At 45.1% G+C, this 14839-nt stretch overlaps 1 protein-coding gene across 13 annotated transcripts; it reads right to left on the bottom strand.

The window, feature by feature from the left end:
- Positions 1-367: 367 nt before the first annotated feature.
- LOC109769890 (uncharacterized) lies at positions 368-13493 on the bottom strand. 13 transcript variants are annotated; one of them, XM_040400097.3, is made up of 12 exons: positions 13225-13493; positions 12986-13145; positions 6112-6355; positions 5165-5305; positions 4367-4593; positions 3612-4227; positions 3398-3521; positions 1940-2032; positions 1679-1768; positions 1464-1553; positions 1200-1280; positions 368-953 (listed from the first exon to the last, which is right to left on the bottom strand). In XM_040400097.3, exons 3-8 carry the CDS (start codon positions 6319-6321, stop codon positions 2013-2015), a joined length of 1338 nt encoding a protein of 445 aa, XP_040256031.1. In that variant the 5' UTR covers positions 6322-6355; positions 12986-13145; positions 13225-13493; the 3' UTR covers positions 368-953; positions 1200-1280; positions 1464-1553; positions 1679-1768; positions 1940-2012. The 13 variants fall into 13 exon arrangements, with proteins under 13 accessions (XP_040256031.1, XP_073365437.1, XP_020184179.1 ...); XM_073509336.1 differs by having other exon boundaries at positions 12986-13134; positions 13225-13485; XM_020328590.4 differs by having other exon boundaries at positions 6112-6867; positions 12986-13134; positions 13225-13485.
- Between the last annotated feature and the right edge of the window lie 1346 nt (positions 13494-14839).

Here is a 14839-nt window from a genome sequence, read left to right on the forward strand (position 1 = left end):
TCATCGTTTATGGAGGAACCCACCCGTCAGGTTTTCAATTAAGCTGTTCTAAGACGGGACGCGCACATACAACAGCAGCGACGGCAGCGAGCTAACATGCAGCCATTCTTTGCACTGCTCGATGGAGATGTCCAAGCCGCCGCCGTATGATCGACCCGGTCTATGCTCTGGTCGACAGATCCGGCCGCCGCACACTTCCCTACAACGAAGCCACTCCTCCGCCTCCAGCCAACAGCAAATCCGGCCATCGTGCCCAAGAGGTTAATTTTCTGGAGACAGAAAGAGCCGGCCAAGGGCTGGAGCGGTGGTCTTTTTTCCGACGTGTGCCAACTTATCGGTAGCGCATGCTCTGCCAGATCCAGATCGTGCGGGATATATAAATATATAACTTTCTCTAGGAATCCCCAGATTGGAACACATATACAGAACAACCATGGACCATGCAAAGTTCTACGTACATGGTACATTCTGGTATCCAACAAAGCACTATGCCGGAGAGATTTCTAACTAGCATGTTCACATGATAAACAGCGCAAATTTTAACCACTTCCTCCGATCCAAAATAAGCGCCGCAGCTTTGAACTTGGGTTGAGTTTAACCTTCGTTCAAAGTTGCTGACTCTTATTTTGGATAGGAGTAGCAAATATGAAAGGTGGGCGATGTGCATCATCCAGGGGCAATCACCCAGACTACTTCAGTCTTGGATGCTCTGAGCAAAGATATAATGAAGACAAACAGTACCCAGAAGAAGAAAAACAGACTCAGGCATACATCTGCATCATCCAGGGGCAATCACCGTCTAACTAAGTTACACTGCAGCAGGAAACACATGGGTGTACATGACCTGCTGTTGGCCTGGTTAGCAGACCACAAAACGATAATTGCTGCAGGCTTCAAAATTGCAGCGCATCATCAATATCAGCAGCTACCTACTGGTTTCATCTTCGATATTGCTGCAAAACAATGTCAAAGAAAATTAGCTTGCACGATACAACTGATGTAATCCAAAGAAGGCATGTTGGCTTTCCCTTATTATATTGCATGCCTCAACAAACAGAAACAATATTCCTACAAATAATTAGAAATCATGTTCTGTGACTAAACAGCTACCAAACAATATAAGCATAACAACAAGTAATAAGCCCAAGCATAATGAGCTCAGAATCCATAGTGTACTCATTCGAGTCAAGCCGTCTCACCTGTGGCCGACAAGGTTGTGCGTAACCTTGCGGAGAAGATCCAGGCTGGGCACTGTTAGAAGTAGGCACCCCACCATACGGCTGCAGAGATTGTAATACCATTATTACCATAGTGGCAGAATGCAATAAAGGATACATGCATGCTCATCTAGAAGAATTGTGGAAGTTTCTGAGATACAACAAATTAAAAATATAACAGATAATCGCCCATAATCACCCAAACTCATAATGCATGGTCAACTCATTCGAGTGAAGCTGTCTCACCTGTGGCCGAGAAACATGTGCGTAACCTTGCGGAAGAGATCCAGCCTGGGCACTGTTAGCAGTAGGTACCCCACCATACAGCTGAAGAGACTGTAATACCAACCATAATAATAAAGTGGAGGTTTCTTAGGTAGGATAACTTAAACAAAGCATACAACAGAAAATCGCACAAACTCAGAATGCACGGTGAAGTCATTTCTGAGAAGCTGCCTCACCTGTGGCCGAGAAGGGTGTGCGTGAGCTTGCGGAAAAGATCCAGGATGGGCACTGTCAAAAATAGGCGCTCCACCATACAGCTGAAGAGACTGTAATACCATTATCATAATGATAAAAGGCAATAAAGGATACATACTCGTCTAAAAGCATTGCGGAAGTTTCTTAGATAGCACAAATTAAACAAGCATGACAACAGATAATCACCCAAACATTATGAAATCAGAATGCATGGTGAACTCATTTCAGAGAAGCTGTATCACCTGTGGCCAGGAAAGATACGTGTAACCTTGGGGTGGTAAAGGTCCAGGCCGAGCATTGTATGCAACGTGCATGCTACCATACAACTCTGGGAACTGCAGTATGAGGAAAGGCACATATAAGAAAGATACTCATTTAAATGCAATGGCTAGCAAAAGATACCTGGAGAAGTCACTGCAAATACATTAGAAGTTAGCATTATACAAGAAAAAAGTATATAAAATAGAACCCATAATGTTTAACTCAGCACATTTAAGGATACTATTCACTTGGTTTAACTGAAAGCACAATTGGAACATGACCCGGATATTATTTTCTGTAGCTAATGTTTCGAGATCACATGTACCCAAATAAGAACAATTCAATCAGTTTCAGCCTTATATTATGTTTTAAATGGCAAGGTTAAAAAACACATCGGCATGTAGAGGGGGCTAGATTGCCAAGTTGCAACGGGGGTGCGCTGGATTGCTAGGTCGCGGAACGAATCTGTACTATCTTCCACCACAAATCTGGGGCATACACTACTGATGAGTTGCTCTATCTCGGTATCCAGCCGCCAGCAACCACATCTGATGCTTCCAAACAAAAGCTACCCCAAACCACACTGCCAGCCATGGCAGCTCAGCTCCAATCAACAACAAAGAGCATCAACCGGTGGGAGTGTTGATTATTGGTTTCAGTTAGACTGATTTTCTCCTGGCCCGATAGAACAACCAGTCGCACTGTTCCTATATAACAACCTAGCTAGCTTTCAAATCTGGCCGCGGGCATGCATTGTTTCTATGTTCATGGCAGCTCACTGCGAGATAAAGGGGTAGGGCTGCTGCCAGCAAAATGTAGCCAGATGGTTTAGGAGCATGGTTTCATGTTACACGGTATCCATCGGACACACTCTTTGATACTCTTCCAGATTGATTTCTTTTCTAATGTGAATTCTTTTCAATCTACAGCTATGGCAACCATGCATGATGCATCTATGACCTGCATTTGCTTACATTTAATTAATAAATTAATCAAACAATTACAGTAGGTTGTTGGCTGCTATTAAATTAATCAACCAGTCGCACTAATCCCAAGATAGCTTCAAGAGGTACGTGTTTACAGCACATTGGTCAAATAGATAGACGAGCATACCATATAATGTGGAAGGAATCAAGGGTTATAACAGCAACAACGTAATTTTTACTATAAAAAATAATAAAGTGAACAATAAATGCTAATAATAACAGAGTTAAACAGCAGACTAAAACTATTCCGTTCCCTCCATTCATATACAATCCAAGAAGCTTAAATCTTGCAATGTGTGTCAACTTCTTACAATTGCAGTGGGGAGACATTTCGTCTGGTATTACGATAATAAGGACTGATGGACACCAGGCGAATGTTTGTTTGATGTGCATAAGAGCCCTAATGAAATGTGAAATTACACTAAATCATTTGCCAAGGCAAGACTGACATACCTTCACTCTGATCCTTGTCAAACAGATCCACATTCAGCTCACAGAGAACTTTGATCAGCATATCTCTGTCTTCAACCATCAAGCTCAACCAATACTCATATTCTTTCTTAGCCTTTTTCCAAGCCTGAATGAATAGACATGAGGAATTAGTCAAAATGCATGACATTCAATCAATATCAAAAATATGCATAGCAATTAAACCATTTTGCATTACCAGATCATCAGCAATTTCCGGCTCCACCGTCTCTCCATTCTTATTCTCTCCCTCATGGTCTTTCAACTGAACTTGATTGGTATCTTCTTTCAAGGCTTCCATTCTTCCCTTGTGTTGCCTACATTTTCTGATTATTAGTCTCTTCACATATTCTTCGTCAAACTTTAGAAGATGCAATCGGTTCCCGACCAGTTTTCTCAAAGAGAAATAACCATTGGCACCAAGGAGGTCCAGCTTGTGTCCACTCTTTTCAAATTTGGTCACCGCGGCAGTCATCTTCTTCCAACCTGCCAGAAACGTTTCCTTGTGCCCAATCACATCTAACCATGTTTCTACCATTCCGAGATAAAATGCAAATCCCGTCTTCGAGAGATACGACCAGTTTCTCATATCAAACAGAACTTCAGCTGTCAAATGAATGATGAGATCCAAGTCAAAATTGTCCTGGAGTAGATCAACTGGTCCTTGCATTCTAGGAAATTCTCCAAACAAGAACATTCCTATTTCGAGCAGCGATATCATGTAACCAGTAATATGCTTGCAGTTCTCATCATCAAGGCGGAGGATTTCTTCAACCAACAAGTATATGCTATCACGACAAACCTGCATATTCTCTCTGCAGAAACGTATGTGCTAGTTAAAATATAAGGTACGCAAGTAAGTATCATTCACTGCATGTAAAATCATAACACATCCATCCATACGTGCAAGAAATAAGTAAGGCTCAATAGATGATAGCAATCGGGGAAGCTTACATCTTCGCATATCTCGAACTACAAGACATTTGATGACATTTTCCAAAGAACCATGGCAAAATAATATTGGAGAATACAAAAAACCCTCCAGCCGCTGTAGGATCAGGAGTTGGCCGCACTGCAGCAAAGTAATTGTCTGTTTCACGGGATAGAATTTGGGCCACTGATATTGCCTTTTCAGGGTCAGTGTCACTTGGACGGGTGATATCGATAATCTGATATGTGTCCTATGAGGAAAAATCAAAGATTTGTTAGTACACCATCATGGCAAATGATTGAATGAAGGAAAATTAGCAATAAGCACTGGCGGTATGATGTCAAGATCACAATAAGTGTTGCAACTTTTTGCGGGATAGCACCAAACAGAAGAGTAAATCAAATGGTTTAAATGCTCAGTTATTGCTAGATTGAAATACCAGGTGGGTATATTTTTCCCATGCAAAGGGGGTTGGCTCGTTCTTTACACTCATAGACGCATTACTGGAAAATACCAGGACAAGAGCAAGGTCAGCTCTGAAGTCAAAACATCAATAAATAGTCCACACTCCACAGACCATGTAATACAAAATATCTTCGCATTATACTGGTTATCCTTCAATAATAACAAAAGTAATGGAAATAGAAAAAGAGGTGGAGGCACATGTCCTATATACCATACTCAAACGAGTTATTATTAGATAAAGGGACAGAAGAACCTCCTAATAGACAAGAATTAAACACTGCATACCATATATTTTATAAGATAAATTGGCAAGGACGAAATATTTAACCACTGCTTCATACAGTATGGGTGTATACCAGTTCTGTGGGGGGCGTCACAGGTGATAGACCTTCGATGTCGAACGATTTTACACTTTCATAGCGCTGAAGCTTCTCCATTTTTAGTTTCATGAGATCAGCAAAGGTGGCTTTCTCAGGTAAGTAAAAATGCGGAATATCCTGCATTTAGGGAACAAAGTCATGGCCATATAAACGTAATAGAATTAGTTTTCCAGTATTTAGGTAAGAAGTAAACCATCATATCACAAGTACAAAACTTCACAGTATTCAGATCATTAGGGTAAAAATGAATTAAAAACATGTCCCAGTCTTAATTTTCCGAGAACACCCCATTTTTCCCCAAACAGCCATCTAACATTGCTTTGTTCCTCATTTGACATTACACGGGTAATTTTCATGAAAGTGGCCACTTTTGAAGGTACTACAACTTAGGGGAACGTTTTGCTTCATAGAATTTCAGGAAATCACAAACCAAGATTATGGTCAACGATGCCACAATCTTAAATCTCAGATGTACCTAAACATGCTAGCAATACTCCTGCCATCCCAAAATACATTTTGTAACAAAATCTACATCATATCCCTGTGTAGTACTATATACTAGATTATGATCAGTGAATTAAAACATGTCCCAGTCCTAATTTTCCGACGACGCACGATTTTTTCTCAAGCAGCCATCTAATTTTGCTCTGTTCCTCATTCGGCACTACACGGGTATTTCAGTTGATAAAGATTTTTCATCCCTTTAGAAGCTACTAGCAGTTATAGACAGCTTAGTATACCTAAACATGCGAGCACCAATAGCATTATCAACTATGCCACTATGTTGAATTTCAGAAAAGCACAAAGCAAGATTATTATCAACTATGAGTCTATGACACAATGCTGAATTTCAGATATACATCAACATACTAGCACCAATGTACTCCTGCAATCGCAAAATACATTTTATACAAGAAACTTACTGTCATCTTGCTTTGCCTCTTAGAAGCCACCCTAATTGATGCCTCAAACAGTGCCAGCATGTCCCTTTTTACATCATGTCCACCGCCGCTGCCCAATCGACGTGACGCCGACTCCAGAACAGTTCTCAGTTCGCTCTGTTCTTCCTCCCCGGGAGCCCCACCTTGTGTGGGTTTCTTGAGCTCAGCCCCTCTCTTTTTTCTGGACGCCATTTCAGCCTCAACCGCTTCCCTCTCAACCCTCCTCCTGTGCACCATCTCAAGGAGAGGTGTCAGCTCAGGATACTTGGGATCAGTCATCCTCCCTTCATGGCCACTAGAAGGAGTACTCTTGGCAGTCTGGCGTCGTCCAACCATTTGAACAACCTAGGGTTAAGCTGACGCTCCTGTGGTGGGGGGTGGGAAGAGGTGGTGGGGGGTGGGAGGAGGGGGGCCGATGGTGGGAGTGGCTGGATCGGCGGTGGTGGAGTTGGAGAGACTAGATCGCCGGTGGTGGTGGGAGAGGCCGGGTCGCCGGTGATGGAGTGGCTGGGTCGCCGGTGGTGGGGTCGGGGTCGGGGTCGGGGTGGCCGCCCGGGGAGGCCTACACACTAGGTGGCCGGTAGTGAGGTGGGGAGGGGGTCGCCGTTGGTCGGATGGTGTGGGGGTGACCGGCGGATCGGCGGTGGCGGCTGGTGGAGGACGATGGTGTGCGCCTGCGGAAGAGGACCGAGGAGCGAGTGGGGCTGGCGTGAGGGCGTCCTGAGGCTCAAGTCTGGGCTGCCAAGCAATAAAGTAGCAACACAAGCATTTTCGAGTAGATTAAGGCCGAGTAGCTGGTTTCTGCCTGAAACTTTAAGTTAAATGCAAACTTCTACACTAAGTACCTCAAAAGTATTTGAGAGCTTGAACTGCGAAACACCTTATATTTTAGGATTACAAAAACACCTTATATTTTAGGATGGAGGTAGTAGTTGTTACAACATCTATAGCCGGACTTCTCAAACCAGTCTCAAACGCCTGGTCACAAAAAAACCAACCCTGGATGGCTCAAACCGCCCTTAAACGCCCGGGCTGATCAGCACCCCTCATATGCAGCCCAAATCTAGGACGGCAGCTCCGAAGACGAGGACGAGCTGGTGCTTTGGATCAAGCGGGAGCGCTTGCGGGTGGATACGAGCGACAACTCCGGTTCAGGTGCGACGCCGCCTATCACCTGCAGCCACATCGCCGACACCGGTGCCGGCACTTCCGCCCCGCGTGCGGATCTGTGAGGGCAGCTCAATCGGCGTCGCCCGTCCATTGGCCTCCTCCACCTACGGCCGCTGCTCCGTGCAGGCAGCCATGGGTTCTAGTGCCCGCTTCACCGGCACCACACGGATGTGGACTCCGGAATCGGAGGCGCGCACTGCCCGCCACAAGAGGCAGAGGGCAAGGGAGATGGGGGCCGCGTCGGATGCGGCAGCGCAGTCCTCCCGCTAACACCGCGTGATGCCGGACGTGCCAAACAAGGATGAGTGTCCCCTCTAGTGGTTGTACCGCCTGTCACTTACGACGGCGGAGACAGACGCCCACCGGCTTCGAGGATCAACTCCAAGGCGCTCCGACTCGGCATTGAGCAGTCCGAGCGGGAGGCGGCGAGGGTGGCCAAGCTCAAGCGCAAGCAGGACCGCGTCGTCCGTCGCGTGAAGGGCTACATCATCATCTCCGATTCCTCCAACGACTATGGGTCCGACTACGACAGCTCCGACATCGACCCACCTCCTGCCGCGGAACTCTTACACTAGTTATCTAGATTCTGACCAAATTCTATAATGCAAACCCAACCGTGAAATTCTAAATCACATTTCTCTCTTCTCTCTCATTTCTCTCGTGGGGCGGACAAATGGAATTCGGTCTTTCATTTGCATAAAATATCATTGCTGTAAAATTGAATCACCCAAATCCCTAAGTATTTTCCTTTCTTTCATAACCCTAAATCTATCTCTTCAAAGCAAGTGATAAGATCTTTGATGACATAAATTTAATGAAAATGGGAAATGAAAATTGTATCATAATATATTATCTCCCGTATCAAAATAATAATATATGGTGTTGCCTTTTTTCACCAAAAATCTGCATGACTAAAGATATTTTTAACACGTGTTTAATATTATAACAAAACATCGTCAAAAAATTACCCAAGTTATATCTTTGCTATTTCCAACCTTCCGAGTGACCTCCAATTGGAAAACTCACGACCTCAAGTTAAAAGGTTTGGAACTAAACCAAATTTTCATTTTTGGGCAGAAACTTCAATATTTGGCATATAGAAAATGATCTAAAAATCTCCCAAAAAATCATGAAGATCCACCTCAACCTCCTATATCAAGATGAAATCATCTTTTACAAGTGCAACTGTTCTTTCTACTTTACCCACTTCCTTTCTTGCACCTCTCTCACTCCCTCTCACTACCTCTAGACCAAGACCACACCAGGCAAACTCCCCCTGTCCTTTCTTCCCCGAGCCGAGGAAAGCCCCAAATAATGCTACAACGTGGAGTGCGCCCACGCCACACCTACCGGCAACCACATGCGATCACCTAACCTAGGTCATGTGTTGCACTAGAGCGACGACGTTGTAGTCCTCGTCGATGCCTCCGCTCACTGTTTGCCTCATGTGCATTCCTCTCTTCCCTCTCTTGCTAGATGGGCCAGCCACCGCCGCGAACACCCAGTCAACCTTCTCCCCATGCTACCCCATTTGCTTCATCTCGATCCAAACTTTGCTCACGCAATGCTCCATTTTCCCTTCTCCTACCCATGACGAGGACTTCCTAAGCCCAACAATGTCGTTGTGGCCTACTCATTAGTCGTTGTTCGTCACCAGTAAGCCTCTCCAACACCTCCGTTTCTAATGGGCGGGCCTAACCTGTGAGGGTGATCATTAGCGTTTAAACCCGTTGCAGGGTCGACATGTGGACTTTAAAATACTTACATGTGTGTACAAATTCAAAGTACGCTTTCATTGCAGGAAGTCGTATTTAAGTTTTTGGCATATATGCTTTCTATTAATTTGATTGAAATCGTATTCCTAGATATATGCATGAGACGTCAACGCTTACTCTCAAGTTTGCCTTGGTTCTCTATTTTATTATGTTCCTTAGTTAACATTATGTGGATGTTCATTAGTTAACAAAGAAAATGAGCTTGTTTCGCGGAGTAACAATGAGCAATAAACAACCATAAATTACTCTGAATCCAAATGAAGTTATTTTTTTATAAATCCACAAAAATCTAAGTATATCAAATTTTATCAATTTCATAATTTGGGTTTTTCTGGAATTTATTATTTATTGGTTATCTTTGTTCATTCTCATCAATTAGAAGGAAAAGTTTCAAACGATATCATCAAATACCCTGACCAGTACCAAGATCCGATGGAGCCACTAAAGCACCCGCTTTGATCATGTTGACCCCATACTTGCTTATTTATATCTTGGTATGATTAAGTGTGCATTATTGATTTCATAGAAAATGTCATTACGCTTAGAAAATAGTTGCACTCTATTATCACTCCGTGCACAAGTCTATACCCATAACAAAAGCTTAGTTCTACCTATGAAGGGGAGCCTTGGCGCGGCGGTAAGTTGTTGCCGGTGCAAGTCCTGGAAACACATCTTGTAGGTAGAAATGCAAGGAAATGTTACGTACAAATAATTCAAAGTGGTCGCACCGTTCTCAGGCACTGCCATGCCCTTGTGTGCTTAGCTCTACCTATAAGCTTCAAAAGAGGCCGAAAAGTATATGTATGTTATAATCTCCTTAGGCCCGCAAGTGCATTCAATGTATGACTTGTTGATTGACCAGACATGTTTCGCCTCCTTTGGTTTGTAGGATTTTTGTAGGAATTCTATAGGATAGGATTTGCAAAGAAAAAATTCATTTGAATCTCTTTGGTTTGTAGGAATGGATTCCTATTCCTATGTAGGATAGGAATCAATCCTTCACATTTTGGAGAAAAAAAATATTAGCCTAAACTCAATGGAAAAAATCCTATCCTATGCACCAAATGGCACCTCTTTCTCTATAGGAATTAACATGCATGTCATCTCACTTCCTATGATTTTCCTATTCCTATAAAATTCCTATCCTATGAACCAAAGAAGGCTGAAAGAAGATCCAATTTATTGTGCGAAGTGTATGTGCGAACTATAATTATTTTTCCTAGTGAGAGGTTGTAGGGTTAAGACATGTTGATTCGGATCTGGATTTATCTTTCGGAATTTCCATTGCATGACTTCAATGATACTCAGCACATGAGATCTTATGTGTAAACTGCCACCGTAATGGTCTCATTTGTGTAAGACTATGCTTCTTATTGATGTACTTGTGAAGCAAGTTTGGTTATGCTTAGAGACACGTCAATGGGATCATTGTTGTATGTACATGGGCGATTTGGTAAGGTAGTGCATTTATCATAGCTCATTGTCTACTTTTGGCTTCACCAATCACTTATTGGATGGTCTAGAAAAGTCAAAGACACGAAGCTCAGTCTATCAACAAACTACACCTTGCGACTTGACACAAACCATAAAGGATTGTATATGAACCAAGGATTTAACTAAATAAAAATTATCAAAGGCCTTCACATGTCATGGGTCACCCTAGATAGGTAGCGGCTAGATACTACCTACTACAAGCAAAACAATTGGGAAAATGGTTATCCTCTTCGTCCTTAAGATTTGACCCTCACAAGTGATCCCGGTAAAAATGGCACTAGAGCAAAACATAGAGAGCGGACGCATATGTCAACACGTTTGTTTATGAGACACAGTGATTGGGTGTGCAACGCAACGCAAAGCGCTAGTTTACTCAAGTCGGCACAACGGCTCAACAGTCTAGCAGCGGTGCATAGGACTGTAAGGATCAACCACCCCCATGCCGCCCAAATTCCACACTACACATCGGTTAATACCTAGGAAAATCAAAGTGATACCTATGCATTCTTGTCTTGTTGATAGCTACTTCCTCCATCCGGAATTACTCGACTCTGAGAGTACATCCATCTCAGTGTCAAGTAATTCTTGACGGAGGGAGTATTTGTGTTCATATATACATGTGGTATATGTTACTGTAGCCAATAGTGGTGAGTAATCACAAATCAATATCAACAATGATGTCAATGAAAAATCAAATATATGCGAAAATTGGAGCACTAAGAGCATCTATAGCCGGACTTGACAAATCTGGCCCCTCAAACGCCTGCGGGCGCGTCTGGCGAGTCCGGCGGCACTGACCGAGCACCCCTCAAATAATGTAATCCACATCCGTACACCTCAATTACCATATCTCAAATCCATACAAACTGATGCAACTACATCGATGCACACACATCGTCCGGCTACTCCATTCACTACTAACTAAACATGCCATCGGACTATCAAAATTTGACATGTTTGGCTATGGTGGAGTTCATCCACAGCTGCCCTTGCCGTCCTTCTCACGGAAGTACCGGTCGAAGACGCGGTACGGATCGAGCCGGATCTGCTCGTCGCCGAAGCTGTCCTCGCTGTCGTTGTCCTCCTTCTCCTCATTCGATGGCAAGGACGGCCCAATTCTGCTCTTGGGTGAGGGCGCGCATGTTCCTCCGCTACCATTTCTTCACAATGTGGGCGCGGATGGCTTCCTCCTCTACGGCCGCCTGCGCCGCCGCATCAGCCGCCTCCGCAACCACCATTTCCGCCGCGATACGGGCCTCAGCGGCCCTTATCCTCTCATTCCCACGGAGAGCTGCCAGTTCCCGGTAGGACTCCTAGTCTGCCCAACCGGTGATGGGAAAGGAGAGGTGTTCCGGCTGACGGGACCGCGAGGATCCAGCACTAGAAGACTCAAGCGCCCGGTGAGCCGACGCTATGGTGTCGCTACAGGGGGATCTGTCCGTCGGCCGGGCGCTGTCCTCCCGGGAGCGGCGGAGTGCAATGCGGACTGCCATTGCCTCCTCCAACCCACACGGGATGACACCCCACTCGAGGGATCCGGACTGGTCGGAGTCCGATCCGCTGCCTGCCATGGCGGAGAAGGCCGAAAACCGCGCGGAGATGAGCTCGGGTGGCGGATGGGAGCGGAGTGAAGTGGCTAGGGTTTGATCTGGCGAGCGGATGGGGACGAATATATGTGGGGTCGTAAAGGCCAGCATGGGTCGGGTCCGACGTAGCGGGCGTGCCCGGGCGCCCCATATCCGCCCCATATTTGGATTGGATATGATGGGTGTCGGTCAGGCCGGACGTTTGAGGCATTCATCTGAGTCGAAAAAACGTGACCGGCCCATGCTGTAGATGCTTGAAGCCACTAATTAATATGGTGGAAGGTGTAACGTAAGTTCTAGTGTCATGATTTTCTATTTAAACTTTGAACTAATTTTTTTTGCTAATTTTAACTTATTCAGCTTATGATGGTGTGAGACTATATATGTATGTATTATATAGTATATATATAATCCTGGCTCGGCCACTATGCAGCTATGGCGCTATATTTGCAAGAGATCAATGTGCCAGCTGCAAGCTATGCAGCTGTGGCGGTATATCTCAAGGATATCAATTGTGGGCTGCAATGCCTGAGGATGCACCTACAAGCACGAAAGCAGGGGCTAAAATGTTTAATCGTCCTCTAATGGCACTTTGTTGATCTGTAATGAATATAAATAGCCCTGTTTCCGGTCGTTTCCTTGTACCATTTCCTTCCAAAAATCTAGGTGTATACAGTACATCTCAATAAATCTAGAGGCGGTTCCGCTGCTCAATAAGATCTACTAGATCAGACGCACCATGTGTCTGTGTCTATAGTTCTACCGGAGCCGTGTAAACCTCTTAGAGAAATCAAATCACAGTGCAAATTTTGTGGAGGGGGGGTGACTTACTGTATTGACAGTCGTAAGAGCTCATCTGAAATCAATGAATCGTCACCGTGTTGCTCGCTGGAGGGTTGTCGTGTCAATGGTATTCATAAGGGGAACGGATCTCAGAACAGATAGAAGGTACCACTGGAGTTCTTGCTGTCCGCAACCGCCTGCACATAAACTTGAACAGATCTGGAGAATTAAAAGTGATGAAAACATGGATCCGAACAAACCTGGAATTCTAGACAAAAATTAATCACCAGTAATCGCCAGGTTCCTCCGGGACGCCGTTTGCACGGCCGGTGAGGTCCTCGCCGGCAACCGGCCAGGCGTAACTCCGGTCTCCGGATGTAGACCTCCATGGCACGCATGAGGAACGGATGGCCATCAGCCATCGCCATATTCCACCGTCTCTAGGAAGAGATGCGATTTTTCGATGCGGTTTTTCTTCGGGTGGCAGAGAGAGAGAAGGGGGGAATCAAGGAAAAAAGCACGGAGAAGATGTTTCCAAGGAAACGTAACTTGTCATGTCAATGTCTGCCAGACTGGGTGGGTGGCCCAATAATCGGGCGGGGTGGTTGTACAGCTACCATATACGTACACTATTACTCTATATTTATTACGTCGAGCCGCGCCTGCCCCACCTTTATACGCACTTTTTTTTGTCAAACCAGGCTAGGGCCCTCCCAATGCTCCACCTTAGTATAAGACGCTAAGAGCATCTACAGCTGGACTTGGTAAATTCGATCATGTACATCTGCGGACGCATCCGAACACGTTCGCGGGCGTGTCCTCCTTATATTTCCCTCCCAACATACACATATCCTAAATCCGGACTCCCAAATCCATGCAAATTCATGCACGTCGATCATAAAAGACACGTCGCATGTAAATAACAAATGTTGGTACGGAGCATAAATAGCGTTTACATAAAATTTATTTTAAGTGCACAACTCAAGCATTAGCTCCTTGGTTTCCATTGTGGGTCCACATGTGCTCCACAAGATCATTGAGTAGCTGTGTATGCACCTGGTGATCTCGAAGATTCTGATGCATCTGCAGAAAGTTCATAAGCTGAGCCGCATCTTGATCTTCTGGGATTTCAACTTGTTCTCCAGGTGCTTCAAAATCATTGGTTCGGGTTACACCATCACCCTCATCCTCAATAGTCATATTTCTGCAGAATAACCAACATGTCATCAGCTGCCACAAAGTTTCAGATTCCCACATCATTGCAGCACTCCGCACAATTCCCCAACGAGCTTGAAGCACACCAAATGCCCTCTCCACATCCTTCCTAGCTGCTTCATGCATAATTGCAAAGTGGCTTTGCTTATTGCCATGCGGTTTGGATGTAGTCTTCACAAACGCCGTCCACTTTGGGACGGCTGCGGAGCGCGCGCGGCGGCGGAGCTGCGAGACGGACGGTGCGGAGGAGGAAGAAGAGAGGAGATAGCAAATGGATCTGGCAGGCCTTAGGGTGGATTTGGTGCAATTTGCGGTAGGGTCGGGCTATCGGGTCCGGCTTGGCGGGCGTGCCAGGGCGCGCCCGGGCGCCCCATATCCGCCCCATTTTTCGGCTGGATATGAGGAGTGTTGGTTAGTCCAGGCATTTGAGGCTCGAGGGGGCCGTCTGGGTCGAAAAATTGTGACGTGTTTGGGGCGGGTTTGGAGCGTCCGGCTGTAGATGCTCTAATAATATTGCCAACTAGGCAAAAAATCTGATGTGGCATGTTAATTAAAAAGAGAGAGTAGCATGATGACCCCACAAAGAAACTATGCTACGCGCGTATACCTAGGCGGAAACACAAATCTGAGTGTATACCTAATTAAACCAGTAAGCTTGCATGTGCAATGCACGTCTCGACTAATTCA

Source organism: Aegilops tauschii, chromosome 2 (genome assembly GCF_002575655.3).
Source record: "Aegilops tauschii subsp. strangulata cultivar AL8/78 chromosome 2, Aet v6.0, whole genome shotgun sequence".
Classification (NCBI taxonomy): Eukaryota; Viridiplantae; Streptophyta; class Magnoliopsida; order Poales; family Poaceae; genus Aegilops; species Aegilops tauschii.

Excerpts from the sequence above, each read along its gene's own strand:
- LOC109769890 (XM_020328590.4), bottom strand. The coding sequence starts at position 6,465 with ATGGTTGGACGACGCCAGACTGCCAAGAGTACTCCTTCTAGTGGCCAT. Across the intron at positions 4,594-5,164 it reads TGACGCCCCCCACAGAACTG|GACACATATCAGATTATCGA; the intron begins GTATACACCCAT and ends TTTTCCTCATAG. Across the intron at positions 4,228-4,366 it reads AGTTCGAGATATGCGAAGAT|AGAGAATATGCAGGTTTGTC; the intron begins GTAAGCTTCCCC and ends ACGTTTCTGCAG.